This window comes from Didymosphaeria variabile (genome assembly GCF_027946475.1).
Source record: "Didymosphaeria variabile strain IMI 356815 chromosome Unknown scaffold_4, whole genome shotgun sequence".
NCBI lineage: Eukaryota > Fungi > Ascomycota > Dothideomycetes > Pleosporales > Didymosphaeriaceae > Didymosphaeria > Didymosphaeria variabile.
This window is the reverse complement of record NW_026611623.1, coordinates 2394603-2421995: the sequence shown is the minus strand read 5'-3', so window position 1 is coordinate 2421995 and position 27393 is coordinate 2394603. Positions and strand designations below refer to the sequence as shown.

At 52.9% G+C, this 27393-nt stretch overlaps 12 protein-coding genes across 12 annotated transcripts; 5 read left to right on the top strand and 7 right to left on the bottom strand.

Moving 5' to 3' along the window:
- Window positions 1-1114: 1114 nt before the first annotated feature.
- On the top strand, window positions 1115-1627 carry N0V89_005707 (uncharacterized protein; the record flags this gene model as incomplete). Its single annotated transcript, XM_056214482.1, has 1 exon — window positions 1115-1627. The coding sequence occupies one exon, from the start codon at window positions 1115-1117 to the stop codon at window positions 1625-1627; it is 513 nt and encodes a 170-aa protein (XP_056071749.1).
- A 1069-nt stretch (window positions 1628-2696) lies between these two features.
- N0V89_005706 (uncharacterized protein) lies at window positions 2697-3995 on the top strand (the record flags this gene model as incomplete). The annotated part of the gene is made up of 3 exons (XM_056214481.1): window positions 2697-3158; window positions 3666-3921; window positions 3973-3995. 3 exons carry the CDS (start codon window positions 2697-2699, stop codon window positions 3993-3995), a joined length of 741 nt encoding a protein of 246 aa, XP_056071748.1.
- Window positions 3996-4238: 243 nt separating this feature from the next.
- N0V89_005705 (uncharacterized protein) lies at window positions 4239-4614 on the top strand (the record flags this gene model as incomplete). Its single annotated transcript, XM_056214480.1, has 2 exons — window positions 4239-4483; window positions 4536-4614. The coding sequence occupies 2 exons, from the start codon at window positions 4239-4241 to the stop codon at window positions 4612-4614; spliced, it is 324 nt and encodes a 107-aa protein (XP_056071747.1).
- Window positions 4615-7356: 2742 nt separating this feature from the next.
- On the bottom strand, window positions 7357-10050 carry N0V89_005704 (uncharacterized protein; the record flags this gene model as incomplete). Its single annotated transcript, XM_056214479.1, has 2 exons — window positions 7357-8718; window positions 8776-10050. The coding sequence occupies 2 exons, from the start codon at window positions 10048-10050 to the stop codon at window positions 7357-7359; spliced, it is 2637 nt and encodes an 878-aa protein (XP_056071746.1).
- A 1138-nt stretch (window positions 10051-11188) lies between these two features.
- On the bottom strand, window positions 11189-12655 carry N0V89_005703 (uncharacterized protein; the record flags this gene model as incomplete). Its single annotated transcript, XM_056214478.1, has 1 exon — window positions 11189-12655. One exon carries the CDS (start codon window positions 12653-12655, stop codon window positions 11189-11191), a length of 1467 nt encoding a protein of 488 aa, XP_056071745.1.
- Window positions 12656-13254: 599 nt separating this feature from the next.
- N0V89_005702 (uncharacterized protein) lies at window positions 13255-13531 on the bottom strand (the record flags this gene model as incomplete). Its single annotated transcript, XM_056214477.1, has 2 exons — window positions 13255-13341; window positions 13388-13531. The coding sequence occupies 2 exons, from the start codon at window positions 13529-13531 to the stop codon at window positions 13255-13257; spliced, it is 231 nt and encodes a 76-aa protein (XP_056071744.1).
- Window positions 13532-13713: 182 nt separating this feature from the next.
- Window positions 13714-15675, bottom strand: N0V89_005701 (uncharacterized protein; the record flags this gene model as incomplete). Its single annotated transcript, XM_056214476.1, has 7 exons — window positions 13714-13835; window positions 13969-14054; window positions 14113-14755; window positions 14806-14817; window positions 14925-14970; window positions 15059-15277; window positions 15328-15675. 7 exons carry the CDS (start codon window positions 15673-15675, stop codon window positions 13714-13716), a joined length of 1476 nt encoding a protein of 491 aa, XP_056071743.1.
- A 2684-nt stretch (window positions 15676-18359) lies between these two features.
- On the top strand, window positions 18360-19510 carry N0V89_005700 (uncharacterized protein; the record flags this gene model as incomplete). The annotated part of the gene is made up of 4 exons (XM_056214475.1): window positions 18360-18459; window positions 18512-18641; window positions 18698-19206; window positions 19257-19510. The coding sequence occupies 4 exons, from the start codon at window positions 18360-18362 to the stop codon at window positions 19508-19510; spliced, it is 993 nt and encodes a 330-aa protein (XP_056071742.1).
- Window positions 19511-20297: 787 nt separating this feature from the next.
- On the top strand, window positions 20298-21777 carry N0V89_005699 (uncharacterized protein; the record flags this gene model as incomplete). The annotated part of the gene is made up of 3 exons (XM_056214474.1): window positions 20298-20316; window positions 20369-21148; window positions 21203-21777. The coding sequence occupies 3 exons, from the start codon at window positions 20298-20300 to the stop codon at window positions 21775-21777; spliced, it is 1374 nt and encodes a 457-aa protein (XP_056071741.1).
- A 503-nt stretch (window positions 21778-22280) lies between these two features.
- On the bottom strand, window positions 22281-23065 carry N0V89_005698 (uncharacterized protein; the record flags this gene model as incomplete). The annotated part of the gene is made up of 2 exons (XM_056214473.1): window positions 22281-22626; window positions 22701-23065. The coding sequence occupies 2 exons, from the start codon at window positions 23063-23065 to the stop codon at window positions 22281-22283; spliced, it is 711 nt and encodes a 236-aa protein (XP_056071740.1).
- A 646-nt stretch (window positions 23066-23711) lies between these two features.
- On the bottom strand, window positions 23712-25005 carry N0V89_005697 (uncharacterized protein; the record flags this gene model as incomplete). Its single annotated transcript, XM_056214472.1, has 7 exons — window positions 23712-23861; window positions 23909-24053; window positions 24103-24187; window positions 24233-24610; window positions 24659-24746; window positions 24796-24906; window positions 24961-25005. 7 exons carry the CDS (start codon window positions 25003-25005, stop codon window positions 23712-23714), a joined length of 1002 nt encoding a protein of 333 aa, XP_056071739.1.
- Window positions 25006-25875: 870 nt separating this feature from the next.
- Window positions 25876-27072, bottom strand: HAP5 (CCAAT- binding transcription factor component; the record flags this gene model as incomplete). Its single annotated transcript, XM_056214471.1, has 5 exons — window positions 25876-26004; window positions 26054-26671; window positions 26725-26781; window positions 26834-26847; window positions 26946-27072. The coding sequence occupies 5 exons, from the start codon at window positions 27070-27072 to the stop codon at window positions 25876-25878; spliced, it is 945 nt and encodes a 314-aa protein (XP_056071738.1).
- Between the last annotated feature and the right edge of the window lie 321 nt (window positions 27073-27393).

The window sequence follows — 27393 nt, the reverse complement described above, 5'->3', positions numbered from 1 at the left end:
AACCACGGTGAACCAGGGCTGTTGGTGCGCATCCACGCGTAGATCCTAGCGCTAGATGTTGATCCAGAGAGACGGCGTCCAGGTCCCCCGCTTTGGTCGTCGGATGTTGACCGACGTCCCATACCTTTCGCTTGATGTATCAGGTCAACTCCAACGCTTCTTTTGTTGCTCTGAGAATCGCTGACATGTAGACTGTCGTGAAGGCTTCTCGTGGTTCAATTCTGACCATGACGGAGTAATGTATATCCTGCAAAAGCCACTTCGCTCTCGCAGGACCCGGCGCCGACGACGATCCACTAGTAAAGGTCAGATACTCGGAGGTTTCTACGATGACATAATAAGACAGAGTAAAAAGGCATGCTTCAAGACGCCAGCAGCATCCTCCCATTGCTGACGAAAGATGCATCCAATTGAGGACGCGAGCTTCATGTGTAGAGCCAAATGTTGACCAATACGATAGCATCGATCTATGACGCGCCAGACCGCGCTCGCCCCACGACGCCCACGGGGACAGCGACCTCTCAGCCATCCTTGAGAGCGGAGAGCATCTTACCAGGAACGATCGTCTAGCCTGGAAGCATAAGGAAGCTGGCACTGCGCGCTCGTTACCGGGACAAGATCACACGCGCACTAGGTATCAACAGACACAGAAGGTCCATTGCTCGAGAGTGCAAGAGATCGAATGAAGCTCATGCTGAAGCCAAACATAGATGGCTCGAAGTATGCCGCGAGTGTTTGCGACGCTGTATGCGCGGTGGTTGCTCCCTGCGACGGTCACACGAAGTGAACCTTCCGCTACCTCTTCAGGGAGAGGTTCAGGCAAACTTCGTCTTGCTGCTTCAGATCGTCGCGCCACAACGTTCAAACAGTGCAACAAACGGGGCTCGTTCCTCAACATTCAATTCTCACTTGCGCAAAGGTCGCAGTCCCTTGGTTGCAGCGTTGCGCTTATCAGACGGTGGCGGCTACTCCTCGCTTTCCCTCGAGCCGTATGCGACTTCTCCACCCTTACTCGTTGAGCGCGTTGACCTCTTTCCTCGAAGACCAACCAACCACCCGCTTGAACCCCAAGGAAAGTGCCCCACCACCTCCGATGTTCGCATAGGCAAAAGCCATGACGCAGCAAGAGTACGGCTATCAATCCATTTACAGAGACCCGGTGAGTAGCGCAACGCGAATGAGATGGTTGCAGAAGCTCATGGACTTTATGGCACTTACGGCTGTCAGGCATAGAAATTCCAAGCTAACAACCAAGGCGCAGGTATACAATTCGGACGGGGACTTTCTCGGGTTTTCTCTAAACATTCATGAACACGCTAAGCAGTACGGCTACTGGCGATTTGCAGACGATATAGAGAACCGGCACGCCATCCGAGCACACAACTATGGCTTTCGAAAACCCGAACTGTTATTCAGTGCGTACAATCAGAACGCCCGCGGATTATGGCACGTTGAGATCAAGTTGACCTGGTACCCCGGAGAGAAAGACCCCTATCAGGTCCGTCGCACAGGCACCACTGGCCAACATATGGCCAACATCGCCGAAGAAAGGACGTTGGTGGGATTGCCGCCCTTACTGGCACATGAGATTCCGGTACGTGATTTCGAGATTTTGGGAGCATGGTAGTGCCTGTGATTTTCTGAATACAGGAAGCTTAATCATGTGAAGCCAAGGTGGATGCTTCCACAATGCTAATGTTGGCCAGTTGTATCCGGTCTCCCCTAATCATACGCTCCGTGTCCATCGACAAGGAGGCAGAGAGAACGATGATCAGTCTACAAGTTACCGAGAAGTTACAGAACCGCAATCGATGGAGTACACTTTTCCAGATGAGCAGGAAATAGGGCGAGGTAGTGTGCTTCAGGCAAGCGCAAATCAGATCCCATCACCATCCAGATGCCGTCCGGTTACCCTGGGTGGCGAAACGTCCGTAGGACAGCTCCCTCATGCCTCGGCACTGTCTCCGTTTCAGCAAGATCACGTCTGGGGAGCAGGAAGATTTGTCTTTGCGGCCCCGCAGGCGTCCAACCCGTCGCTTGCTGCGCAGACTCGAGCTCGGGCAGCTGCGCTCGTCGCCAACGCGCAGACTACCGCTACACATGATGCAGTGCCGCAGCGAACGATCGATAACATACCGTTTCATAAACAGAATGCGAGTCTAAGGCACGCAGGTCAATTGCAGGCGATTCAACGATGTGAGAGCCGGCGTGAAAATAGGTCTACCGGAGCCACCTCGTCAGCTCCAATGGTCATCCCAGATACACCACAGTCCACATCATCATCTCCATTGTTTAACCTAGATTCACCACAATTACGATTTTCCGAGATTTCGAGCCCAACAGTCATTCAAGATACACCACGGACATTGTCTCATGAGATCAAGGATTCTTCACCGACTCATGTGCGAGGCATTCCCTCACCAAGTTCCCTGTCAGGTGGAGCAATCCTTAACGTGCGCTCACCCGCTTCTGATCAGCTCCTTCAGGGGCTTTCTGACCAATTTGCCCCGCATCAATCAAGCGCTGCGCTATATCCCTCCCCAATTGCTACTCAGAGTGGTTCACCATTAAGTGCTCCACATGCTTCGATCAACCCCGCATCACCCTACTCGTTTCGCGGTATGTGCTCTCCAGCCCACACGAAACAGCCTTATTTGGATGTTCCCCAATCACCAAACCAGGGCTACCCGTCGGTAATGCCGAAAAAGAGTGCATCTGGTGAAGTGCCCGATGAGGCTTCACAACCAAGTCCACCCCATAGCATCCCCTGTCCACCAGCGATTCTCCTCAACGATGTTTCGGTCAACCAAGGTTTAAATGCCCTCCCGAAATCCAGTAACGTTGCTGATACACCAACAGAGCCTAACCATGATGTTACAGCGGGACAAAATCTGGAACTGATACTGGATTCTTATGACGGCATGAATACAGGAGTAGATACAGCAGTGGCGAGTTCAGATCACGACCTCGCGGCAATGCGGCTTTTTGATAAGATCTCAAACAGCTTTACAGAAACACTCGCGAAACCAACTCCACCAAACACAGCGACCAACGAAGGTCATAGTCTCCACGATCAGCGACAAGATGTTGAGAGTCAATCGTTAAACAGGAGCACGCCATCAGTGCTTCAGAGAGGTACAGCAGCTCGGAGAAATTCGGTAAGGACACCGAACGCTTATAACGGCATGTTCACAGAAGAGACTGGGGCAGTGGCAGCAGATCGCACTGACCTTGCGACTATACAATCTCAGCAAGACATCTCGGCTGGCTCTGCAAATATCTCGACAAGATCCGCAAGTCCACTTACGACGGCTGACCAAGATCACCGTCTGGGCGGTCAGCAACGCCATGTTGATGGTTCGTCTTTGGACAGCTCCTCAGAGAGCAAGCGTCGTCGGAAGACCCCTTTCCTTTCATCTAGCCCTCCAGGCACTACCGCTGAAACACATCCTAATCAGCAACAAGGGGATGGCCAAGATCATAGTTCAGCTATAGATCCGACGAGGCTGATATGCGCTTTTTGTAAACGCACACCTCCTACCGACGAGGCTTGGACCGTTCACTGCAACGACTGCACAGACGTTTGGTACTGTGGCAATTCTTGCCGAAGGAGAAGCTGGAATTCGCATGTATGGAATTGTAAAAACACGGCGGAACAAACACAGTCGACATTGTCGGAGACTCTAGTAGGGGAGTCTGAGATTCCGTCAGAAGAGCCTGAGATTCCACTAGAAGAGCTTGAAATTCCACCAGAAGAACCTGAGATCGAGCCTGATATCGAGCCTGATATTCCGCTAGAAGAGTCTGAGATCCCGGCAGAAGAGCTTAATATTCCACCAGAAGAGCTTGGGATTGGTGCGCACCTCGAGCCTAACGACGAATTCAACACAGCGTTAGTTCCTTTGAGCGAGGCTGTGCCATGTATGATCTGTGAAGGAACGAATGAACATCGCACTGATTGCATGGTTGCAGGTGAGTACTCTCGTTATGATTAGCGCGTAATGTGTGTATGGTAGTCTCGTACCGCATTCTAGGGAGAGTAGTTTGAGTACCTTGTGTCGGCCCGCGGGAGTGGCTAATACACATATGAGGCGTGCTCAAGCCGTCGTTCTCTGGTTGTTGTATCGCTTTGCTTTCCGCCTATCACATTCTTCTTTTTCGTTCCGGAGTTGCCAAAGGACGCTAATGAAAGCTGTGCAGGTGTTCGATTTGGACCATTGCCAACCTACAATGAAGTCATGGTTGAAAAATTACGAATTCGAGTCGAGCGACTAGATCCAGAGCAGTGGCGAAAGCACGAGAACCCTCCTGTCCTTCCCGAGCCGGGGCCTATACACAAGGTGCTGCCAGGATTGAACAAGATCATCAAGGAAGAAGCTAGCTATCAGAACGATCCAGTCCTCCACGAGGTCTCCGACCAGTGTCTTCCTATCATGTGGGCTTTTCGAAATGCTCCCAAGGTTGGTGTGCACTTGGTCTCGCCGTAAGTGAAGAAAATCCTTAGATCGGAGTCTCATATACTGACTACTAGGTAGGGAGGGTGAGGTATATGATCCAGACCACCCGGTGTGGGCTGAGAGTAAGCAGCTCGACGCAGATGAACGTGATGGTTAGGGGGGAGTCGGATCTATGAGAAATGGTGGGCACAGATTGATAGCAGCATTGTCATACATCGGCTTGCGCTTGATTCATCTGAGGCTTGAAGAGTTCTCCGGCAAAGATAGCTGGGATGACAGACCGATGAAAGACAGCGCGAAGCAAATTAACATAGTGCTCCGGGGTCGCAAACAACCCATCTCCAGTGGAGAAACACTCGACTACCTTTCCCTCTAGTGTCAAATATACCAGCCTCCCTGATCCCTCCGGTTTGGCCTTTACCTTTCCATCTACCGTCCTGTAACCTGTCGACGTTTGTCTCTTTTTCATGCCCGGGCGTGTCGAGAGATGGAATGTCATGTCTTTGATGCCTAGCAGCTTCCTGGACATGTGTGTTTCCATCTACTCTTCGAGTGTGACTCCAACGCTAGCCAGCATGGCATAAATGAAGATTTTACACTACTGTATGGATCTTGGGGATTAGGGTAATTCTCCCCATACTTCGAGTAGCTTTGTTGCAAAACAAACGCTTTCCCCATTTGCCGAGAGAGTTCCCTCCTTTAGCCCCTTACCAAACCAGATTGAAGCTCCTCCAAGGTGTATAGACAGCGGGGTTTGATCGCAAGTATCAATCCTTGCCCTACTAAAGGTGCCCCTGAACACGCTATGCGTGGGGTGGATCTGGACAAAGCAATCCACCTTCATCTTCGGTGGGGTAAAGGGATGTTTCGGATTGGCTTTCAGTGGAGAGAGAGGGTTTCCGCCAATGCACCTGTCCATCATGCCTACCTCCTGTCCTCTTTCCGAGGCAGCGCAAGCAACGAGCACCCAGGGCCCAGATTCCGTTGTGCCGCAGATCAACAAGAGCCTGAGCGAGGTAGCAGCCACCATGTTTCCGACGTCCGCGCATGGTCTCTCCGCAGGGTCACCTTGATACAATAGAGATAGCGTGTCCAGGAGCACGTGCGGCAGTACGAGACCAAGTTGACGATATTGAGGAATGCTGAGGAAAGACCGCTGGCCGGACGTTCCCGTGCCCATCATCTACTGTGCTTAGCTCACCACATATTGATGTAGGGACTCCGGACATACCGCGGGTGGTAGCTTCCAGCGATACTGCACCTGTGACGGCCCATCACCACGTCGCTGGTCAGGGAACTGGGAAGAACAGAAAGCAGCCAGTTCAATTAGCAGATGAGGCTATCCAGCATTTAGCACAGAGGTCTCAGTAGGGGTTCCGGAGGGCGAGGTACCATGGACCGTTCAATCCGTGCCCTGAACTGCTCCCAGTCGACGTCGACATTGTGCGGTGAGAAAACGCACAAGACAGCGCCAACTGCGTCGCGCAGTCCGTAGTTCTCCTCGGTACTCGGTGCAGGCGAGTTCTCTGCTGGTGCGGACAGAAGCAATCCGAGTAAAGCGTGAATGGACATGATTGAGACTCGACCATCGAGCGCCTGAGCGTGTGAGCTTGGGAGTGTGGCAGCCACGGGAACGAAGCGCGATCTATCAAATTTCTGCGGCTGGGGCATGCATGCGTACAAGACCGCAACAAGGTCCTCGTCGTCGCCGGCCGCCCTACCATTCTGCATCGACTTGGCCGTCCAGTCGGTGTCGCAAAGGCTTTGGAAGAGTAGCCTGCATCTATCGTCCCAATTACGAGGACGCTCAAGCACCATATGTGTCCGTCGCTGTTCCTGAAAGGAGATTGACCTTCGATCGTCCGCCACCAGCAGCGTTACCGCAATGGCAAGGCGTTCTGAGGTTAGGAAAGCATTTGGCTCTGGTTTGAACGGCCAGGCGCCGTGATGGAGGAGGATCCGATATAGAATCGGTCCTGCTGCACTAGCAACCTCGCTCGCACCAGGAAGCCGGTCGGCAAGAAAGGATACCGACGTAGACTCGGACCAATCTACGTTTGCATCAGTTAAACACAAACGAAGTTTTTACCTGCCGTGCTTACACGTGTCTTGTCCGTCTTCATAGCTATACTTGGCGAAACGCACGAGTATTGGCGTAGGAATGCCTGCGGGGTAAAGGTGCTGGAGTAGCGTCTGCTCGACGTGGCCTAGGGGAGATGAGCAGGCATGCCGCTAGCGCGGGGGTGGGGGCCACCATAGCACCTACGCCGCGATGGGTATATCTCGCAGAGCTCTGCTGTTGATTCGCGTTTGGGAGCGAGCCAGGACGTCATGATGATATTTTGTTGGTGTAGCATAACCGCACGGAGGAAGGCATCAAGGTCGCTTTATAGCTGGGGAAATTGGCCCCGTTTGAATTTCTGCCTGTTGAGACTACCACGCCGCAAATTGATGGGACGTAGCCTTGCGCTCACCTTTGTCATGAACAGACCGTGTGACTGGTAATATACTTGGGTATTTGCGCCCGAGAAGATCGCTTAAAATATATGTACAGACCGAAAATCTTTCAACATGGCTACCTCTCTGATTTGATGCAGACTTCCGCACTTGTGACGCCATCCCTGTGTCCGGGAAGTACTAGTAGAGCATCTGGAAGCGTGTGTAGCATGGAGAACGACATCTCCGAGGTGATCGACGTGAACCCGACTCATATCGCTGCTTTCTTACTCGGAACGGTGGGCAAGGGAAGATCGGATGTGTTGTCGTCGCCGCCTCCTTTACAAGGCTGGTTGAAGTACGTGTAGGCGATATCCGTCGCGGGCAGATTTCGTACGAAATCGATGCGCTTCGTGTCGTTGCTCTGAGGGAAGAATTAGCGGCTATACACACACTTGAAACATCAGACAATACTGACCATCCTAGCGAAGAACATGTTCGCACCACGATCAACACCATCCATCCATATGCCCTGCTGTTCGACCCAAGTAAAGGAGCTGTCTCCGACACCCTGAACAGACATAGCCTGTTTGTTCTGTCCCTGATTAGCGTAAACAGACACCTGACCAGTTTTCTTGTCCACAGTGAGATAGTCGGCTTTTCCATCGTTGTTGACATCGGCGAATCGGGTCTCTGCACGGTCCTTGCCAACGGTGTATTTGACCTGGCCGACGTTCGAGAAACCCTTCTCGGTATTGAGGATAGCACTCGTTGTGCCGGCCGTGTCGAGACAGAGATAGTCGACGCGTGCGTCGCCGTCGATGTCAGCGAATCGTACGCCCAAGTCGTACCGAGAGACACCCCATCCTTGGGCGCAGTTTCCTGCAATGGCCTGACCCCTGTAGGCGAACGTAGGGGATACCTTGGTAGCCTCCCAGGTATTCTCCCACCAGTCGACTGCACCGGACTTCTTGTCAACGGAAAGAATGTCACAGAGGCCATCGCCGTTCCAATCCCCAAAGTGAATGCCCTTTCGGTCGCGGCCGACGTTGAAAATCTCGTCGTGCCCTTTCCAGTTCGGGAGGTTGCCGGTGTTCTCGAAGAGATTGACGTTGCCAGCCTCGTAGACCCAGAGGTAGTCGTCGTGACCTCTACCGAACATGTCGCAGTAGTACACACCATCCTGTGCTCTGTCAGCAATGTCATTGATCAGTAGGGCATGGTATTGACTTACTCCCTTGACTTTCTTACCACCGTTTCCAGTATTCTTGTAGATCTCGAAATCGTATGTGTGTTTCCATGTCGAACCGTCTTTTACGTTGGTCTCCTTGACAGCGATGTAGTCAGCTCGACCCGATCCGTAGATTCTGCCAAATTTGAAGTAGTCCACGGTTCTGTCGGCAAAGCCTCCACCGTGCGCTGCAGAAGCTTCGATCCAATGAGGCTTCAGTCCTGGACCATCTTCCTTCGTGCCACGTTGATTGATGAAGATTCTGGTCTTGCCGATGGCAGTTATCGAGATAATGTCGGATCTGAAGTCACCGTTGATGTCCACTAGACGGATGCTGGCTGCATCTCCGATGTTTGCAATATCAAATGCGACGCCTCCGACCATTGTCTCCCAGGTCGGTTTGTCCGCGACACCCGCATTGCGCCAGCAGTACAGGCCTGTACCTTTGATGACGCAATAGTCAAGCCGGCCGTCACCATCGATGTCGCCAAGACGCACGAACTCTTGGGTCGCTTCCCCAGGTTTGACGTTGTCAAGGTATTCAAACGTTGGAGGATTACCACCCTTATTGATAGACACGTACATGTTGCCCTCCTGTTTCAAAACATCAGTCAGAATTCTTGGTCAAGGGCTATGGCGCGAAAAACATACAGGACTTATGCAGATGAAGTCATCCAAGCCATCATTGTTGATATCTCCCCAGTGCGCACCACGGTTGTTGCAACCCATCTTAGGATCGAAGGTCGTCCAGCTAGAGGCAAAGCTTCCTCCGTTGTTCTGCTTGAAAGAAAATTTTGGAAGACCAGTGTCGGCAACTGGTTGCAGGGTATCAAGAATGCGGACGAGCTCATCAGTTTCCTGACCGCGATCAACAGGGTTGACAAGCTGTGCGAAGTGATAGTTCTTGACCCATTGGCCCTTGGTCGCGGAATTACTGTTCTCGTGCAACGAGTCGGACGTCACGACGCCCATACCTTGTGAAGCATGAGCGTAGGTGCCATCGTCCGCTCCACTGCCGCGCTGGGTCTGAGTAGCCGCGCTGAAACTGGCCGGTGAGGTATTGCAATCGTAGACATCATCGGGCTTTCCAGTATTGATGGGATTCTTGATCCAACCTTTATTGACCACTGCCACGAAAGCTTTATCCCAGACTGCAGCCATTTTCTTGTACCCTGCGTCAGTTGGGTGAGTACCGTCTGGAAGATCTGATTGGACAATAAAACCGGTGTTCATGTCGGCAAGTTGAACCTTTTTGCCCGCAGATTGATACGAAGTGACGAGACTACGGAATCCTGCATTAATGGTGCCCGCATAGTTGTTTGCAGCGGCATTGCCGTTTGGAAGCAATGTCGATAGGATGACGGTCACGTCGGGAACCAGGGAGAGAATGTCATCGATCATGTCTTTCATGCGACCTTGGGCTCCTTGTGCAAAGGAGGCACCTCCGTTTTGATCGGCGCGTAGGGCATCGTTCGTGCCAGCATTGATCAAGACAAGATTAGGCTTCTGGTCGATAGCGCAGGAGACCTTCGCCGCGACTTCAGTTATAAGAAAGCCGCGGTGGCCTTCATGCTGCTTGTCTCTCATCTGTCCAGAGGATACACATCCGATCATATTGACATTGTAGCCACGCGATCTGAGCTGGTCCCTGAGTGGCTTTCGGTACCCGTTGTGAGATACGTCATTGGATGTTTGGCCGTCACCGCGCTGGCCATCAGTGATAGAAGCACCGAGCGGCATGATTCGCAGCCACTCTCCGGCGCGAGGAAAGAGTTCCTTGTGGTCCCATTGTGTGAAGTCCTCGAGATTGTCGACGCTGTGACGGGACACACGTTGGTAGGGGTACGGGCTAGCAACAACGTTGCCGAAGATGGAAAGCTGTATTAATAGACAAAACAAATTACGAATAGATATATAGTAGGACATTGTAACGAGGGAACAGCTGAGACAGCAGCTGCACTGTAAAGTGTGGAAGAATCGCTCTAAGGAGAGACTGAGTCTGAGTGCTGGCGCGCACCCTGGGGAGAGTAGAGTCACTCAAGGAATGGACGAAAATTGGGTAGACAAAAGTCCCTACGCATACCGTGCGCCTGACCGGATGTCCGCTCGTTTACACCTCAGCCAGAACCACGCCCCCGGAAGATAGAGCGCTAATCTTAATGTTGGTCATGCCGCATAGGATTGGGGTCTATTGTCTGCAGCAAAGCCCACGTGCTGGCTCAAGATGCTGACAATCAGGAGCAAGAAGAAGCTAACGGGCCCGAGTAACGTAAATTTGCGCCGGTGAGCATCAGCGAGGTGAGCAGGAGCGCAAGCCGATTCCATCTGGGCCGATTCATGCCTGGAGCAGGCAAGGTCTAGGCCGCGACAGTCGTATTATTAGCCGAAAAGGGGCCCAGTTCAGGAACGGACATAGACTTGCCTGATTCGTACGTTTTCCCGCTGCGGCTAACGCCCACAGGGCTGACGTGTGCAGGGTTGTCAGCAGCATTGATTGACAGAAACCATGTCTTGATAGGGGGAGGATGGTGTGCTGTATAAGGCTGTACCACGCTCGAGGCTGCAAGTGTGGGGCGCGAACGTTCGAAGCAATATACCTGAGCGGCATCATTAACACAGTCAAATAACGTGTTGATTTGATTTTACTTTTATCCCGCCGGGTCCTTCGTAGAAACGCGCCGTGGCTTTTGTTCTAGGCGTGATGCGCACTCGGTGTCGTGATTGTGGATCCATTGAGACGGTACCGCGTTGAGGCGATTTTCGCACCAATGCAAAACAAAGTCCACGATACGATAGCGTCAGGCCGATCCTGTAGAAACTTCAATGACAGTACTACCCTACCCGCATGACGACTTTTTCGACGTTTACGCTTGGAGGGCAAGATGAAAATGACGCAACGTCGGTGCCTTGTCACGGTCAACGCACTGGCAAGCATTTCACGTGATGCAAACGCAACCTTGGAATGCTGACCGCTTTCGAATTGCAACTTCGATCAGCATCTGACGAAACCGATCGTCGACTATACGCAGGAAGAAGCCAGTCGATTACTTTAAAAGGTTAGTGATCAATTTGCTTCTTCCTTCTCCAACTCCACAGTCCATAGATGAAACCGGCTCCTCGCCCTCAGCCAACTTCCCCACTTCCAGAACACCCACGGCACTGGCGCAAGCCCCACTGCAATGAATGCCAGCGTGCTACTCGCCCAAGGCGTGCCCATCTGCGAATACATCCGCCTCGCAAACAACGGGAAGCCCGCGCTGAACAGCGACCTCATAACCGCATTAGCAGCCCATGCGCTCGCGGAAAATCTCCCATAGCAATCACTCAGGTACGCGTTCGTGCCTAGAAATAAGGTGACAAAGCCTATACCGAAGGGCACGCCCGCAGCGATAGGAACGATCGGATGGGCAGGTGGAAGAGCCGTCCAGCCAAACCAAAAAAGCGCGATTGGGATCAGCCACGCGAGGATGATCAGGTGCGGGAGCCTCGCTTCGGGTTTTGGACCAATCTTCTTCACAACTACGCCATGCAGATCGTTGATCCATGGCGAGCTTGCCGTCGCCATAACCATACCAACACCAATGCCAACGAAAGACAACCCGGACTTGCCTTGAGTCCAGTGCCGGCCTTGTTGAAAAACGAAGGGGTAAGCAGTGAAGTCCAGGTACAGAATGCCCCATACGAAGGCAGAGTAAAGGCCTAGCGTGAACAATATAGGTTCTGTAAAGAGCATGATCCAAGGACGTGTCAAATCCTTCGCGTACCGTTCTTTGAATGACATCCGGGCGGGCTTGATACCTGCTTTCTTTTTCTTCCATCGGAGTAGAACCGTAGCGTACGTCTCGGGAAGAAGGAAAAGCATTGCGATATAGACTGCGCCAGAGACGATGGTCACGATCCAGTAATGCCATCTCCAGCTGAGGTGTTCCGCCACGTAACCTCCCACCACTGGAGCAACCACCGGTCCCAGTGAACTCCCAGTCGTAAAGAGCGCAAACGGGACGGACCTTTGGCGCTGCGGCCAGATGTCTGTCAGACTGCCGCCACTGTTCGTGACTGAAGGCGCACCAAAGAAGCCGCAAAGGAACCGTAGTATGAGCAATGCTGCTATATTCGGCGAAAGCGCACACGCCAGATTGAAACAGCAGAATAGCCCCAACACAATTCGAAAGATCAACGTACGTCCCAGAACCTCCGATAGAGGAGCGAAGAGCAATGGTCCTGTTGCAAAGCCGAGCAAGAAAGTGGTTACTGGTAGCGTTGCGACCGTTTTGGAAACTTTGAAAGACTCAGATACTCCATTGATGGCGGCGGTATGGATACTGGAGGCGAAAGTGACGTTTGCAGTCATGAGGACGATGACCAAGGTTGCGGACCACTTCTTGAATGCGGGCCAGTTCGTTGGAAGTTCGTCAGGTTCGAGCTGTATCGCAGTGGATATGGAAGACTGCTCATTCGTCTGCTCGATGGGTTGGTTCTTCTCCAGGTGTTGCTCCACAGTTCGGTCGAAGATCTGAATCGGCTGCCCCATGATAAAAGTAATTTCTGAATTAGGGGAATGGGTATACATGAATTCACTGAACGACTGAACCGGCGATGTCTACCTCTAATGATATACAGGCGCAAAATAAGTACGCAAGCATGTATAACACATCTTGAAGGTCAGCCCTAGCCTTGATCAGTATACAAACTCTTGAGACCGCCCTTTCGCAAAGTATTACTGCTCCAAAGGATAGGCTGTCAAATACATAGGCTCAAGAAAACAGCCCAGACATATCTTGTATGAATCACTCTAGTTGTTGGTAACGACCAAGCGAAAGACGACCGCGATCGGAGGCCAGGGGTAGACTCCGATTCGCTTCTCATTGAACTCCGAACTCCGATGCAAGAAATTCGCAGAGGGCGTATCGTGAAGGACATTGGCGGAACAATCGTAAAGGATGACTTTGCTTTCGTTGATTCAAGAAGCCGAAGTATGATGACCAGATCAATCTGATCGTTGGCCTTATGGATGCAAGCAGCATTGGTGCCATGGTGCAATACCTAAAACGATCAGGATCCGGCATTGGCAAAACGTTCTTGGCTACAATAGAAAGTAGTTTGCTGAGGTCATGGAGATATGGAGAACTTCTAGCCGGTCCATGTTGTCGCGTAGCCTCCATCTACTGGATAGTTTATTGGCTCGCTGCCGAAATTGATCGGATCGCCCCAGAAGCCCTTGACAGTGTCAGCAACGCTTTCGTATTTGAAAATCCACACTTACAAAGTCGAACTCCGGCAATTCCCCGTTGGTTTGCGTACCGCCGAAGATATTGTCAAAGTTGAAATCATTGAAATCGATCTCCGACTGTTCATTCGGTTGCAGTGGCTGCAACACTTCTGGCTGCGGGTTCATGGCCGGCGCCATCATTGGCTGAGGTGACTCCTGTTTCGGAAATGAAGTTATTGGTTGGGGGTACATTGCTAATCCATCCAGGGGAAGGGACGTCGTTATCGATTGTGGTGCATTATTGTAAGACAACGGGGAAGCGTCCGACTGGCTTGACTGTGTACTTTGCTCGCCAACAAGCCTATCGATCATGCCCTTAACTACCTGCCATGGCCGGGTGTGATTCTGTTCTTTAAGCAGTCTAGATAGTTGAAGCGCTCGGATGGCGCGATGTCGATCTGGAGCGTCGAAAAGAGGGTTACGTAGTTCGGAGAGGACGTGCCTAATCGAAGAGAGACATAGTTAGTTGGGGCAAATTTGGTGCGTATTTTACTTCACGTACATAATGGCTTGGAACGCAGCGTGGCCTCCTAGATATGTTAGCTACATCAAACAAGGGTAGTTGAACACATTACCTATGTGCCACTGAAAGCGGGCAGCGTCTACGTCTGCCGTGGCACCATTCAGAGTTTCAATCGTATTAACCGACTTCTCGAAAATGCTACAAAAGGCGTTAGCTGGTGATGGATCCTCAACTTTGGTGATACTGTAGTACTTACGATTTCCTAACATCGATTGAAAAAACTACGTCTCGGAAAGCCCGCGGCATTCGAAGCCAGAATAGCACGTAGCACCGCCACTCAAGCAAGGTTGCTAGACCCAGAGTCAATCTCTGTATCGGAACATCGGGACTAGCAAATCGCAGATATTTCCTGTAGTTATTCTGGTGCATCTCCTCGACCATATTCTGGATCTGCTGATATATAGTCTGCAATTCCATAGCCGGATCGGGTCCGGATGTACCATGCAATCCGGATTCTAGCATGCGCCGCTCCAGGCGATAAGTGCTTTTGATGATTTGTCTCGATGCTCGCAAGCCAACGAAGCGGATCAATGGGTAAGTCATGGAAGTCCACCGCTCCTCATTGTAAGGGGTCGCTCCTGGACTCTGTCCCTCAATCAATTCTTCATCTTCAATGTTGCGAGGTAATAGTGTGGTGTAGTCATCCTCGGCTATGCTTGGCTCCTGTCCTTTAGCTTCGGCAGCTCTGAATTCAAGAGAGCAGATCTGATGCCAAACCCTCCGTCGGAGTTCGACAGTGACCACATCGAACGTGCCAGATGGAAACAAGGAAGGGTCTCGATGCAATCCTTGGTTCAAAGCTATCCGTATGGCGATACCCAGGAGCGCCCATGCCTTGCCTGGGTCGTGTTAAACGTGCTTGCATAATTATGCACAGGTTTTGACGCACCTATATCCTCTTCTCTGGTGATACATGTCAACCAGATTATAAAGGCCTGAAGAAGTTCGAGGCTTGGACTAGTGAGATAATTCCCACGTGCCAGGCCGACTTCTACACCCAACACATACTTCGCCATAAGTTCATCTCTTGACTCTCCAAATCTGCTTTCAACCACTGCGGGTGGTAATGAATTGATAGCTGAATAGAAGATAGCGAACACAAGTGGATGCACGTTTTGAACATAGGTAGGGAGTTTGCTCACCAAACTCGGCCTATGGGTGATTCTGACCACGGGGTCGACATTGGAGAAGTATATGTCGAGAAGTGCATCGCGCTGTTCCTGGGATTCAGGTATCAGCATTTCTAGCGAAACGCCCAGTTTCGCTCGGCCAAGACTGATGGCATGAATGAGATTGTTTTGCGTTGGCCCATCTGAGTTTTCATCCGTTTTGTCGCCCAAGAGCGCTTTGATATCTTGAATCTACTCACACGATGAGAATCATTATGCGAAAGGAACAGGGCGTTGTTTACCTCATCAGCTAGAAGAGCATAGTGCAAGGACGACACAAACTTGCTCTGTCCACCATCGAGAAGGAGCGTCCCATGGTTGTTATCCGAAGATATACCAGCAGCTCCCTGTGACGTCTGGCTCGTCGCCGATGGCGAGAATTCGGAGTCAAGCCCATGCTCTTCTTCATGGCGAACATGTTGCGGTGGTTGCTGCTGGTGTGGCGGGTTCCCCGATACTGCCTTTACCAGGAGTGATTCAAGCCGATCTAAGCGTGCCTGTACATCACCATTTCTCGACGATTTGGCATTGCCGGCAACTGCCGGTTTTGAAATTCGACTTCCGCCTGATCCCACAGCTGAGCCGAGCATCTGCTCGGAGGCGTAGGTACACACATGATTGCCGCGCGTGCATGCTCCGCAGACTGGGTGAACATGATCGCATCTGACTTTCCTTCTCCTGCAGGTAAGGCACGATGAAATAACGCGCTGTCGACCTCCGGAGTGTTTTGGCGCGGCGCCAGGAGAGTGTGGTGTTGAGCTCGGTCTCGATGAATCTGTCATGTCCGTATGACTCCTCGAACCAAATCAGCCGAGGTGGGTGAGACGAAATGCATGAACGACTGGGAGACGACGGCTTAGAAGGAGGAGGTTTCGCGTTACTCCGGTACGCTACGCTATTGGGCCTTTTGCCGATCCAAGCTAGAGCAGTTGAATCGAGAAACACTTACTGCTTCGGTGACGGACTCACTTCCAACGTTTGCGGCTCTGCTACGTCGAGCGATTCCAAGGCGCACGGCTATGAGGAGGGAGATTTTTCGTCATAGACGGTTCTACTTACTCGAAATCGGATCGTCCGATTGGTAGGAACACCAGCCACGTACCTCGGCACGCAATGACAAAGCAGCCGACCCTACGCCAAACCATAATGTAAGCGGCGATCCTCGATACCAATGCAGCTGATTTTGATTAAGCACGTGACAGCGCGGGAAAATGAGCCGCGTCGAAACCTTTGGACTATGCATCGACGACCTACTTCCCTACTTGAGGTTCCTGGACACGCAGCTTGGTCAATTGGGCATGCTGAAGTGTTTTGCGCTCCCATGCCACTCCAGCAGGTAGGGAGGCGCTAAGGTGTGCCTCGCGTGAGCTTGAAAAGAAGCTCCACAGTGAGTGGAGTTACACTCTTCCCTCCTATTGATTCAATCAATAATAGCCGAAGCGCAATTGTGCACTTCGCCTTTCGCGACTACCAGGTGTGCAGCAAGTAGCTATGGTGTTCTGCTCTTGCTAGAGACAATATTAGCGCTGTGGTCGAACAGAACACGGGGAACTTTCGTCGATGGCTTACATGCTTGGTTATATGACTACCTCGAGGTATGCTCGCTTTTATAATGCGTTCTTCCACCAAACGAACAACTCTCCCGGAGCTCACAGCCGTCTTGTCGCCGGCGGCATTAGGAATAGTTCAGACCGCGGACGATAGTTTCATGTACAGAATCCTATCTTTGAGTTCGTGAAAGGGAATTTGCTGTATCGAGTAGAAGTATACATGTACGTGGATCGCGCTTTGTTGCCTTGATGAAGTCTAGTGCTGAGTCTATTGCTCACTCTGATCCAGGTGAGTCGGCCAATGACGCTTCCGATGGTGTTTGCTCCGTCCGACCATCGCGATTGGTCTCCTCGCTTTAACACTTTGTACCAGACGACTGCTTCTTAGCACTCTCTAGCACTTATGTCAACCTATTGTGGAGCGTCATTCCTCATTTAAGATCCACATGCAGGGGAGCTATACGAGTTACCTTGCAACCTCAGCCTATGTCTTGCCTTATTACCTTTTCACTTCTAGCGAATTGCCCCTTTCAAGTATGCAGACATATTCAAATGTAGTTAATATCTCGTACAAGCTTGCTGCTATCGCTGCTCTTGGCGAATGAAGTCGAACGGATTCAATCTTGAGTACGCACGGCAGCGTGCCTAAGTGTAAGCGCTGCGCTCACTCAAACCTAAGGGAGACGTGGAATCATGCGCGGTGCATTAGACTAATATCTCTCACCACACAAAACTCAGTCGTGCCCACAAGACACCTCTACCTTTGTGCATATCCATTCCCATCAATTGAGAATAACAATGGCTCCCAACTATCACACCAAACTCTTCATCAACAACGAGGTACGCTCTCTCGAGAATCACTCCAGAACATCGCATGCCTTACTCTTCACGTGTACTTCGTTGCTTCCCTAGATCAGATGCTCCTTCCCGACGATTTTGCTGTTCCCCAACATGACTTCCGCCCCTCAACATGCTTTTCCCTTCTTCTCATCGAGACCGTTTCTCGGCGTCCCAGCAATGCTGAATCTCACAGTACGTTGACGGTCATTCTAATGACCGTCTGTCGATATACTCTCCGCACGATGAGAGCCTAGTCGCATCTGAAATTCAATGCGCCTCCCAGTCCGATATCGATACCGCTGTTGCCGCCGCCAGGGCGGCTTTCAAAGGCGAGTGGTCAACATGGACTGCGCGACAAAGAACAAATGTCAGTCAAGCTTCTCCTCACCTCGTTTCAAGGCTCTATTTAGGCCACAATGCCTTGGTTGCACCTTCCCCGCTTTTGTAAACCCTACTTGCTAATATTGTCCACCCACATAGGTTATGCTTCGTTTCGCGGATCTGATCGATAAGCACACAGATGAACTCGCGCCATGGGAGGGCCGCTGCATGGGGCAGCCACTTGCGGTGACGAAGATGATTTACGGGATGCTCAGCGAAGTCCTCAGATATTAGTATGGATGCGCTTTCCGCCTTCTCCCCTCCTAATGTTATGTTCCTGTGCTAAATTTCAATGTAGTGCGGGCTGGACAGACAAAATCGCCGGGGAATCTTTCACGGAAGCAAATGGGTCCTACAAGGTACCTTTACTCGATTCAATCGATGGAACATACACCGTACTGACCGCTTTCCAGATTGTTCAATATGACCCAATCGGCGTCTGCGCGGGAATCGGTGCTTGGAATGCCTCCCCTGTGTTCTTTGGGTTGAAAGTCGCTGCTGCGATGGCAGTCGGATGCACATTCATTTACAAAGGAAGCGAAAAGAGCCCCATCGGAATTTTGGGCCTGGGTGATTTGATCAAGGAAGCTGGATTTCCGCCTGGTGAGCCATGGTTCGTACCCGGGTCGATGGAGACAGACTGATTGCAGCCCAGGTGTGATTCAGATTGTCACTGGCGATGGGAAAGTTGGCTCAATGCTGGCCAGTCACATGGACATCAACAAGATCTCCTTTACAGGGTCGGTCTTCGCAGGCAAGAAAGTGCAGGAACTGGCGGCGAAGAGGTGAGTCTTGATATGCGGTCATGCCTCAAATATCTCTGCGGCTGACTATCGTACAGTAACCTGAAGCGTGTCGTTCTTGAGCTAGGAGGTAAATCTCCGTCCCTCATCTTTTCCGATGCCGACCTGGACAATGCACTGGAGCACCATAGTCAGAACTTCCTCTTCAACACGGGCCAAGCTTGCATTGCCGCGTCACGAACCTTCGTTGAAGAGTCCATTGCTCCCAAATTCGTCGAAGAGCTGAAGAAGCGGTACGAAAAGCTTGCTCATACAACTGGAGACCCGGCAGACGTGAACACGTTCCTTGGGCCCGTCGTAGATGGCAAGCAGTTTGAGCGCGTGATGAGCTTCCTCGACATTGGGAAGAATGAGGCCGAGCTGGTGACGGGTGGAACGCGGCGTGGAGAGAAGGGGTTCTATATCGAACCAACCATCTTCCTGAATCCCAAGGACGATGCGCGCATCTATCGCGAAGAGATATTTGGGCCTGTGATGACCATCCGAACATTCAAGACGGAAGAAGAGGCAATCAAACTGGCCAACGATACCGCCTACGGCTTGTCTTGTAAGCGGGCTATGTCGACCTTTGAAGTTACCATGGTTAATCCGTCGCAGCATGCATTTTCACACAGTCTGCAAGCCGCGCACTCAGGCTCGCCAAACAGATTGACGCGGGTATGGTGAACGTCAACTCGTCGCAGATATTCGCTTTCGATGCTCCATTCGGAGGATCCAAGCAATCTGGTCTAGGACGCGAAGGTGGAAAGAATGGCCTGATGCATTACGTCGAGGCAAAGACTATCTTCTTCAAGTGCGTGCTCATCCTAAGAAGCCTTCGGATACTGACCGTGAACAGCATGGCGGTGTGAGGATCAGACGAAAAGCAACACGTGCAACGTGGACGAATAGCAGCAGTCGAGCTATGGCGAAGAGGGCAACCTGTCAATGAAAGTAGTTTTGGTACAATCGTCAAGCGAGCAATGTCAATGTTGGTGTACGACGCCATGGAGCGCTTCGCGAGGCTTACGGGGTGGGTCGGCAGGGGGCCAGCCGGCACGACACCGAGTTGTACCCTGGTTCTCGCTAACCCAGGTGCCATTCTCATCACGCTGCCGAGTGATGATCCATCCAAAAATGAAGCTGGAGAAAGGAATTCTGTGTGGCCGGTAAATCTACAGCGCCTGTATACCTAGGTACAGCTGCATGTTTCAAGCGCGGGGCTGGGCTCGTTGAAACACACCCCGTGCTCAACGACAGGCCCCGGGGCGGACCACTGCGTGACGGGCGGGCGCCGGCGCGTGAATGGCCCGCAGCGTTCGCGCCCAGCCGCCACCACACGTCGCGGACTGGTGGTGGACAGAGCTCCCATGCCACTTCGTGCCGTGCCCTGACCAATATGAGTGCGTCCCCGCGTCCCCAATTGAAAATGCGTCGTCCTGTCCCAGCTTGCGCTCCGCATCCGACGGGGCAGACCCAATTCTACGTCGCTGGGTAGATCTGGCAAAAGAGGATAACCCTGGGGCTGAATTGATCCATCTTATCTGACCTCACCAGCTTGGAGCTTATCCGACAGCTCGCCGTACGCTGCACACTGTAGCACTTCTTTGGTACTGTCACTGTTCCTGTGTATAGCTCGCGCAGCATGTACGCCCGGCCATGAACGAGCCTGATCCTGGTGCGCTCTTCCCATGAGACTGTCGGTGGCAGCTAGAGCTGACTGAGCGCAGCCGTACGCGATAGCACACTGAGCGCCCTCAAGGTGGTCTGTCCCTCCGCCGAGATGCTCTCCCAGGAATCTAGCCCTCGGCATAACCCCTTCGCCGCTGCCGAGGCAGACGTGGAATGGTCCGACGAAGAGGTGCTGCTGCCCAAGAGGAGGAAGACGCCCTATATACCATCACAGATCAAAGTCGCGCCTCGGATATCCTTGTCTCCGGCTGATACATCCTCGGATGAAACAGACTCGCGGGGGCTCAGTCCAAATCGTCTGAGCGTCAATGGCTCGCCGCTCATACCGCCAAAGTCGCCGTCACGGCCAGATGTTCGACCGGGGAGCAGCCAGGACGATCTCGTCAAGCGCTTCTACGACGTGACGCGCGAACGGGATGCACTGAGGAAGGAGCTTCAGAGGCAATCCATGGGCCCTCATGGAATTCCCGCCCACGCCTCAGTGGTCTACAAATCCGACGAGAAAACCCTCATCGAAGAGCTCCTAGGCCTCCGCGAAGAAATCCGCATCTGGACCGAAGAGTACTTCACAGGCACACCTTCCAGTTCCCGCCGACGTCCCTACCTGCACACCTCCAAAGAGCTCTTCAGCTCCTTGACTGACAACTACACCACCTACCTCAAACACCCCACCGACCGGCCCCTCCTCATCCAATCCTTCCTCTGGTCCAAACTCCAACACCGCATCTTTAGCACCCTAAGCAAAGGCTGCGGCTACATCTGGGCAGGCAAACTCGGGGACCGCAAACTGCGTCCTATAAACGACACGCTGCGCAAAGGTATATTCTTCCCGCGCTCGAATCTGCCGTCCTCGTACTCACAAGGGCTCTCAGCGGTCAGGAACGAAGCGCAGGCGGAGGAGTACCATCGGTGGCGGGCGCTCACAGTCAACCTCCTTGTGCCGCAGGTCGATGGGAAATGGAGTCCGACATTCGACGCCGCTCCCGTGCTAAAGTGGATCAAGCGCTTTTGCGCGCGGCTGAGGAGGAGGTTAAGGCCGTGGGCATGTAGGCGATTGAGGGAGGGGAAGGATCAGCTATACACTATCGTGTCGGCGGCAGTAGCTCTTGATCTGAAGATGAAGAAACAGCGCGCGGATTATAGATTCATCACTTGGACGGGAGGCAAACCCACTCAGTTTTGGGGTTATGGGTTCTATGACTCGGAGATGGATGATATAGAGAGTGAGGACGAGGGGTACAGAGGCGGGAGTGTGATCAGTGGAGCGAGCAGGAGGAGGAAGCGCGTGGAGATGACTTTGGCGCCTGCGCTCGAGAGGTGCGGGAATGCGAATGGGCATGTGTTTGATCAGAATTTTATATTAGTCAAAGCGGATGTTACTTGTAGACGGCTGGAGAGGGCGAGAGAGATGGGCAGGAGGAAACCGGGGTTCTTCAACAGAAGGTAAGGTTGATGAGTGTTAATAGAGTGCGAGGTACGGCAGTACTTCGGTGCCGGAGTGAGAGGGCAGTGTTGTATGATGACGATAGTTACGAGGATACGAAGCGAGTATTGATTGTGTTTATGCTCGCTGATTAGCTTCTATATTGGTGAACTCCGTGCCATGGACATCACAGGAGCCACCTTCTACACCAGCTCTGCAGCAATGACTATACCAGCATAAGCCCGCGGGCAATGCCAGCTCTCCTTATGCCTCTCCATGATGTACATACTAACGCCAAACACCACCCAATGCATCGCTATAAATCAAGGCGCGAATAGCCCCCTCCACCCCTCCTGGTCCCGCATTCCCTTGTCCACGTCCAATCACTCCACCATCCCAGCCCGTGTTACTAGCAAAAGTATCCTAAGCCTTCGCCCCCACCGTCCGTATCTGGAATACCGCCCCCGGCAATCCACTCGTCTCCGCGCTCACGCTCGCCTCAACCCCAAGCCCCGCGAGACAACCCCTCACCACGCCCGCCGGAAAATACAAAAAGGCTGTGCCCTGCTGATAGAATTTGCGTCGCCTCCGAACGCCGCCATATCCCCGTATTCTACACCCTTCTCCCCTGCAGCGTTTATGCGGTCGGAAAGGGTGGTGGTGGCGGTCGCGTGGGCCGTTGGCGCGTGCTTGATGGTATCGAAGGACATGCGGGTTAGAGGCTTGAAGGTATTGTCTGTGAGGACGTAGATGCCGCGGTGATTGGTCTTGAGGTTGTCGATTTGTTTGCGGAAGAGGAGGGTCCAGAGGTCTTTGCAGAGGAATTTGATGGTTGCGAGGGGAGAGGTGGGTCGGGGGTGGGTTCTTGAGACTCTGTTTCATCTGTAAGTAAAGCCTCGTATACTGCTGAAGGCGTAAGAGAAAGGCTTGGGGAGAGGTAATCGTACCGTTCGACAACACCTAATCCAACTCTGTACCCCAGCGCCTCCAGCCTGTGGAACACCGCCTCCCTTGCCTCTTCCTCATCTACAACCGTAGCTGTCCCACCTCCTCTTAGCCCTCCACCACCTGCTATTGTACTACTTGCATCATTATCTACGTCCTTCTTCTCCGCATTTTGCTGGGACGCTTTCGTTGTCCCAGGCCCGTTCAAGTACTCTTGCTCTTTGGCCGCCAGATCGGCGGTTATCCGGTATGCCATCGGTACTAGCTCTATGAGAAGGAAGTCGAGACATGAGGTTGCGACTTCGGTTGCAGTGGGGTCCCCGTCTATGGCCTCCGAAACCATGGGAGCCGGGTGTGAAGTCGCCATTGCGAGGGTCGTGTATATATGCGCGTGTGAAGGTGTATCGCAAAAGGTTCACAGTGGGAATTGGTGTGCGCTGCCGCGTGTTTCGCACGGGGACGTAGTGGGGAAAGAGTGATTTGCGCGGAGGTTGAGGTTCGTGCAAGTACTCGATGCGGGACGTATTTTATGACGGCATGTCCAGTGTTGTTCTCGGTCTTGCGGTATATCCAGGCCCCAGGTATGAAGTCGTCCGTGGGGTAAAATAAGACGAAGCTTTGCGGAAACTGTGGGAGCTTGGGTCGCGGGTGATCCTCATACAGGGTCCGTGACGTCTGGCTTGGCACCCTACTAATTATACTACCTCCAGAATTGCGCAGCACCGCCGGGCTTTACATCGCATATCAAGTCTAGTGTCACAATAACATTGGCGAGGCCGTAGACCCGTATTTTGTTGCAGATAGCAAAACTCGTTTGGCTACATTGCAAAAACGCTTGAATGCCATTCAACCGGGGCATATCCATCCATGCATCAAAGATGTGTATGATCCAGCATCATCTATTCGTTATTCATTTCCCCATTCCATAACAGGACTCTCCTAGAGTCTACCTGCCGCAAGTCGCATGAATATTCTTCCATGTACATAAGGGAAATCCACGCGTGCTAGGCCACTCACTTCTGGGGAGGAGGGGGAGGGTTGTTGGCGAAGTCAACGCCCTTTGCGATGTTGTCCTTGAGCCCCTTGTAGGCTGCCTCAAGGAGCTTCTTCTCGTGGTCGTTCGCCTTGCTGACGACATCGACGGCATTCTCGACACCACTGGGCTACGAAAAGTTAGCATATAAATCTCTATGCAGCGGATTCCACTTACACCAAGCTCGATGGGGACGGAGAAGTACTCAACGCCGACCGTCTTCGCGATGGCATCACCGCCGGGGACACCGGGGAGATAGACATAGCTGGGCTCGACAATACCCTTTTCGCCCTTTGCGGCCTTGAGGACCTTCTCCGCGAAGCTAGAAATTGTCAGCGATACGGCGGCAGATGAGGGCTTGATGTACATACCGGAAACCAGCGTAGGCCATGGACAGAGTGGCGGAACCTGCACCGTCCTTGGCCTTGACGACTTCGTCACCACCGAATTGAACGCCTGTCGAGTTAGTACAATATTCTCTCCACGCAAGATTCTACTCACGGTTCACAAGAGCGTCGAGCTTATCGCTGGGAATGTCCACAGAAGGCTGAGCCTGGCTGAACAGAGGAACGATGGTCTCGCCGGAGTGACCACCAATGACAGGGATGTTCAGCTTGTGGGGTTCCTTCTCGCCGGTGATGGAGGCAACGAAAGTCTCAGCGCGAACGACGTCGAGGGTGGTGACACCGAACAACTTCTTGGGGTCGAAGACGCCGGCCTTCTTGAGGACCTCAGCGGCGATGGGAACGGTTGAGTTTACAGGGTTGGAGATGACCAAGATGTAGGCCTTGGGGGCGTGCTGTGCGATGCCCTCAATGAGGCCCTTGACAATGCCAGCGTTGATCTTGAAGAGGTCATCACGGGTCATGCCGGGTTTGCCTGGCTGCTGTCAGCTGCTGTTTGCTTGTTCTCCAACAGTGTACCCACGGGGGATGCCGGCGGGGATGACAACGATGTCAGCGCCGGTGAAAGCCTGCTTAAGGCCATCATCCTTGGGCAGGTAGCCAGTGACGACCTGACCATGTTTAGTTTCAGTCTCTTTTGAGTCGGGTGTGTGTACGTACCGCCTTCGAGGAGATGTGCGAAAGATCGGCCGCAACACCAGGGGTGTTGACGACATCGTAGAGGGCGAGCTCGTCAACGAGGGAGCTGTTCTTTAGTAGCAAGGACAGCGGCTGCACCGCAATTAGCACTAGTGACGGGTGATTAACACGCTGGAACTGACTTACCTGTCCAATGCCTCCGGAAGCGCCTGCAACAACTGCTTTAACCATATTGTTGAGTGTGGTGTGTTGTTTAAAGAAGCTGGCTTTAGGAGCGGGGCGTGGGGTGGATTCGAGAACTAGAGTGAGAGGGTTGAGCAGTGATCTTGTTAGGTGAGTGAAGGAGGACGCACCGGAATGAAAGCAAAGGATTTTGTTCGTGCGAGCAGTCAAGGAGAGCCAGCCAGTTGAATGAGGGGAAGCGTCTCACGCGGTCTACGTGGGCGGGCGGGTTGGGCTAGTGGTGTTGGCGGGGTAGCTGTTTCGGAGCGATTGGCACCAAAACCGACTGTAGCACTGGGCGGAGCTCTCGAAACATGCCCAGAGGACATGCTGAGGCACATCTGACGACGAAGCCCATCGGGATGCTTCGGTGAACCCATGTCGCTGCGAGCCGCGTCTCGGATCAAGACATCGGGGGCGCTCGGAAAGCGGGTACCTACAAGTACTCTCTTGCATGCGCTACTCTAGATCCACCTAGGCACGGATTGACATCACGGCCGAGGCAGACATCTTGACGAAAACCTATGTCAGGAATTGTATATACGCCTTCCATCCGCCCAGAGGCCACGGTCCGCGGCCGAACCATGCCTTCAAAAACTATCCCAACGCCTGTCCACCCGTCGGACCAAAACGCTCACGACAACGCCAATACCCCGGTAGAATAGTAATAAGCTTCTCTTCTCCAAGATGTGCTCCCCAATGCCATGTGCCACCACCTGTGCACATGACAAGCCTCTTGCTAAGAATCACTCAAACCTTGACTTTGCTTGTAATTAATCAATTTCCTCCATTTTGGCGACATAATCCCAAACAGGACTCAGGTTTGGCAGACAATTGTCCGATAGAGCTAAGTCTGTTCAGGAACGTCAGTAAAGGTGTTTATGGTCCAAAGTCTTCTCTTTCACCCTCGGCATCAGCATCGCCTTCTGCATCATGTGGCCGGTAGCCCTGGTTGGGGTCCCCGGCGCCGGTTGGGTCTGCTCCCCGTTGGGGTACCGGATACATTTGCTGTCGAAGTCAGCTTGGTTGCAACTCAATAGCTGGTAAAGCGACTTACCGGTTGCTGTGCCATTGGATTGTACACGCCATAAGATGGGTCAAACATTTGCTGCTGCCCGTACGCGTTCGGATCGCCTTGAACCGGTCCTGCATACATGCCGGGCTGACGGAAGTCTTCTTGCGGCGCCATGTGTTGTGTGATGCCGTAGTCTGGAGGCGCCATCTGTTGATGAGGATGTACGCCTTGCTGGGCGAGTGCGCCGGCAGGAACCGTGCCAGCAGCTTGGACGGCAGTGCTGCTCTGTCCGCCACTGCGCTTGTGTGGAAGTGCTTCTTCACGCGGCACAATGTCGATCAAGAAGTCGAACATGTCCGACTTGCTCAATGCGCTCGCGATGTCCGACCGCTGAAGCGTGCGGCGCTTGTTCTCCTCGGCATGTATCCACGCACGCATCGTAAGCTCCGTGATGAATATGTCGCAGCCCTTGGCGAAGAGAATGGGCGCTTCTGCTGAAATCATCTTGACTTCAGGGTCGGCTTTCATAACCTTCTTGATACGCGCCAATGGCAGCTGGTGGAGCTTGTAGTCATGTTCGTCGGTCTCCAGCTTCGTGACTTGCTGTTGCCAGTACGTGTTGAGGATGTCGCGATAGGACCCATTGAGCCCTTGATTCACCTGTAGCACGTTCAGCCATCAATGTTTGGTCTATGCGCGACGCCGGTGCTTACGTTCTGCCACGCGCCCGTGAACAACTGCGGATCTGGCGCATGCCCTTGTGCGGCAATCTACGGTTGTCAGCAATCGCGAGTCGGAGTCGCGCGCAGTATGCAAACGTACAGCTGCGGAAGCACCTGAAGACATGTTAGCTCGGCGGTCTTGCACAGTCCCAAGAACAGCCAAACGGGCAGCGTCGCGGCGCGGTGGTGCAGGGTAGGTAGGACAAACGCACCATAGTGGCCGCCGTTGCCGGGGTCGTAGAGCGGATTGCCGTTCTGGCCATCATAGCGACGGGGCGCGGCCGTGGCCTGCTGGCGCAGATTTTGCTGGCCACGAGCCTGGAGGCTCGTCGGATCCATGGTGGCTGGCGGCGGTGCGGGCGCTGAGGTGACGCGGAGCAGGGGTGTCGCGTTGGAGCTTCAAGTGCTGCTTCGAGACGGCAGATCGGTACAGGTCCGAGGCGAGCTTGGCCCAATGGGCGCTGGTGATGGTGACGGGGTGGAGATTGGTGATTGTAGCTTGGATGTCGTGGTTGCGTCAGGACGGCGGGTAGTGGACGAAATGGGCCGCCAAATAGCTAAGCGGGGACTGCCGCGTGAGACGGGCTCGCACAGGATGCTGCGGGCTGCCATCAGTATCGAAGTGTGCGACCAGCATGTTGCAAATTACTGTGTTTACCT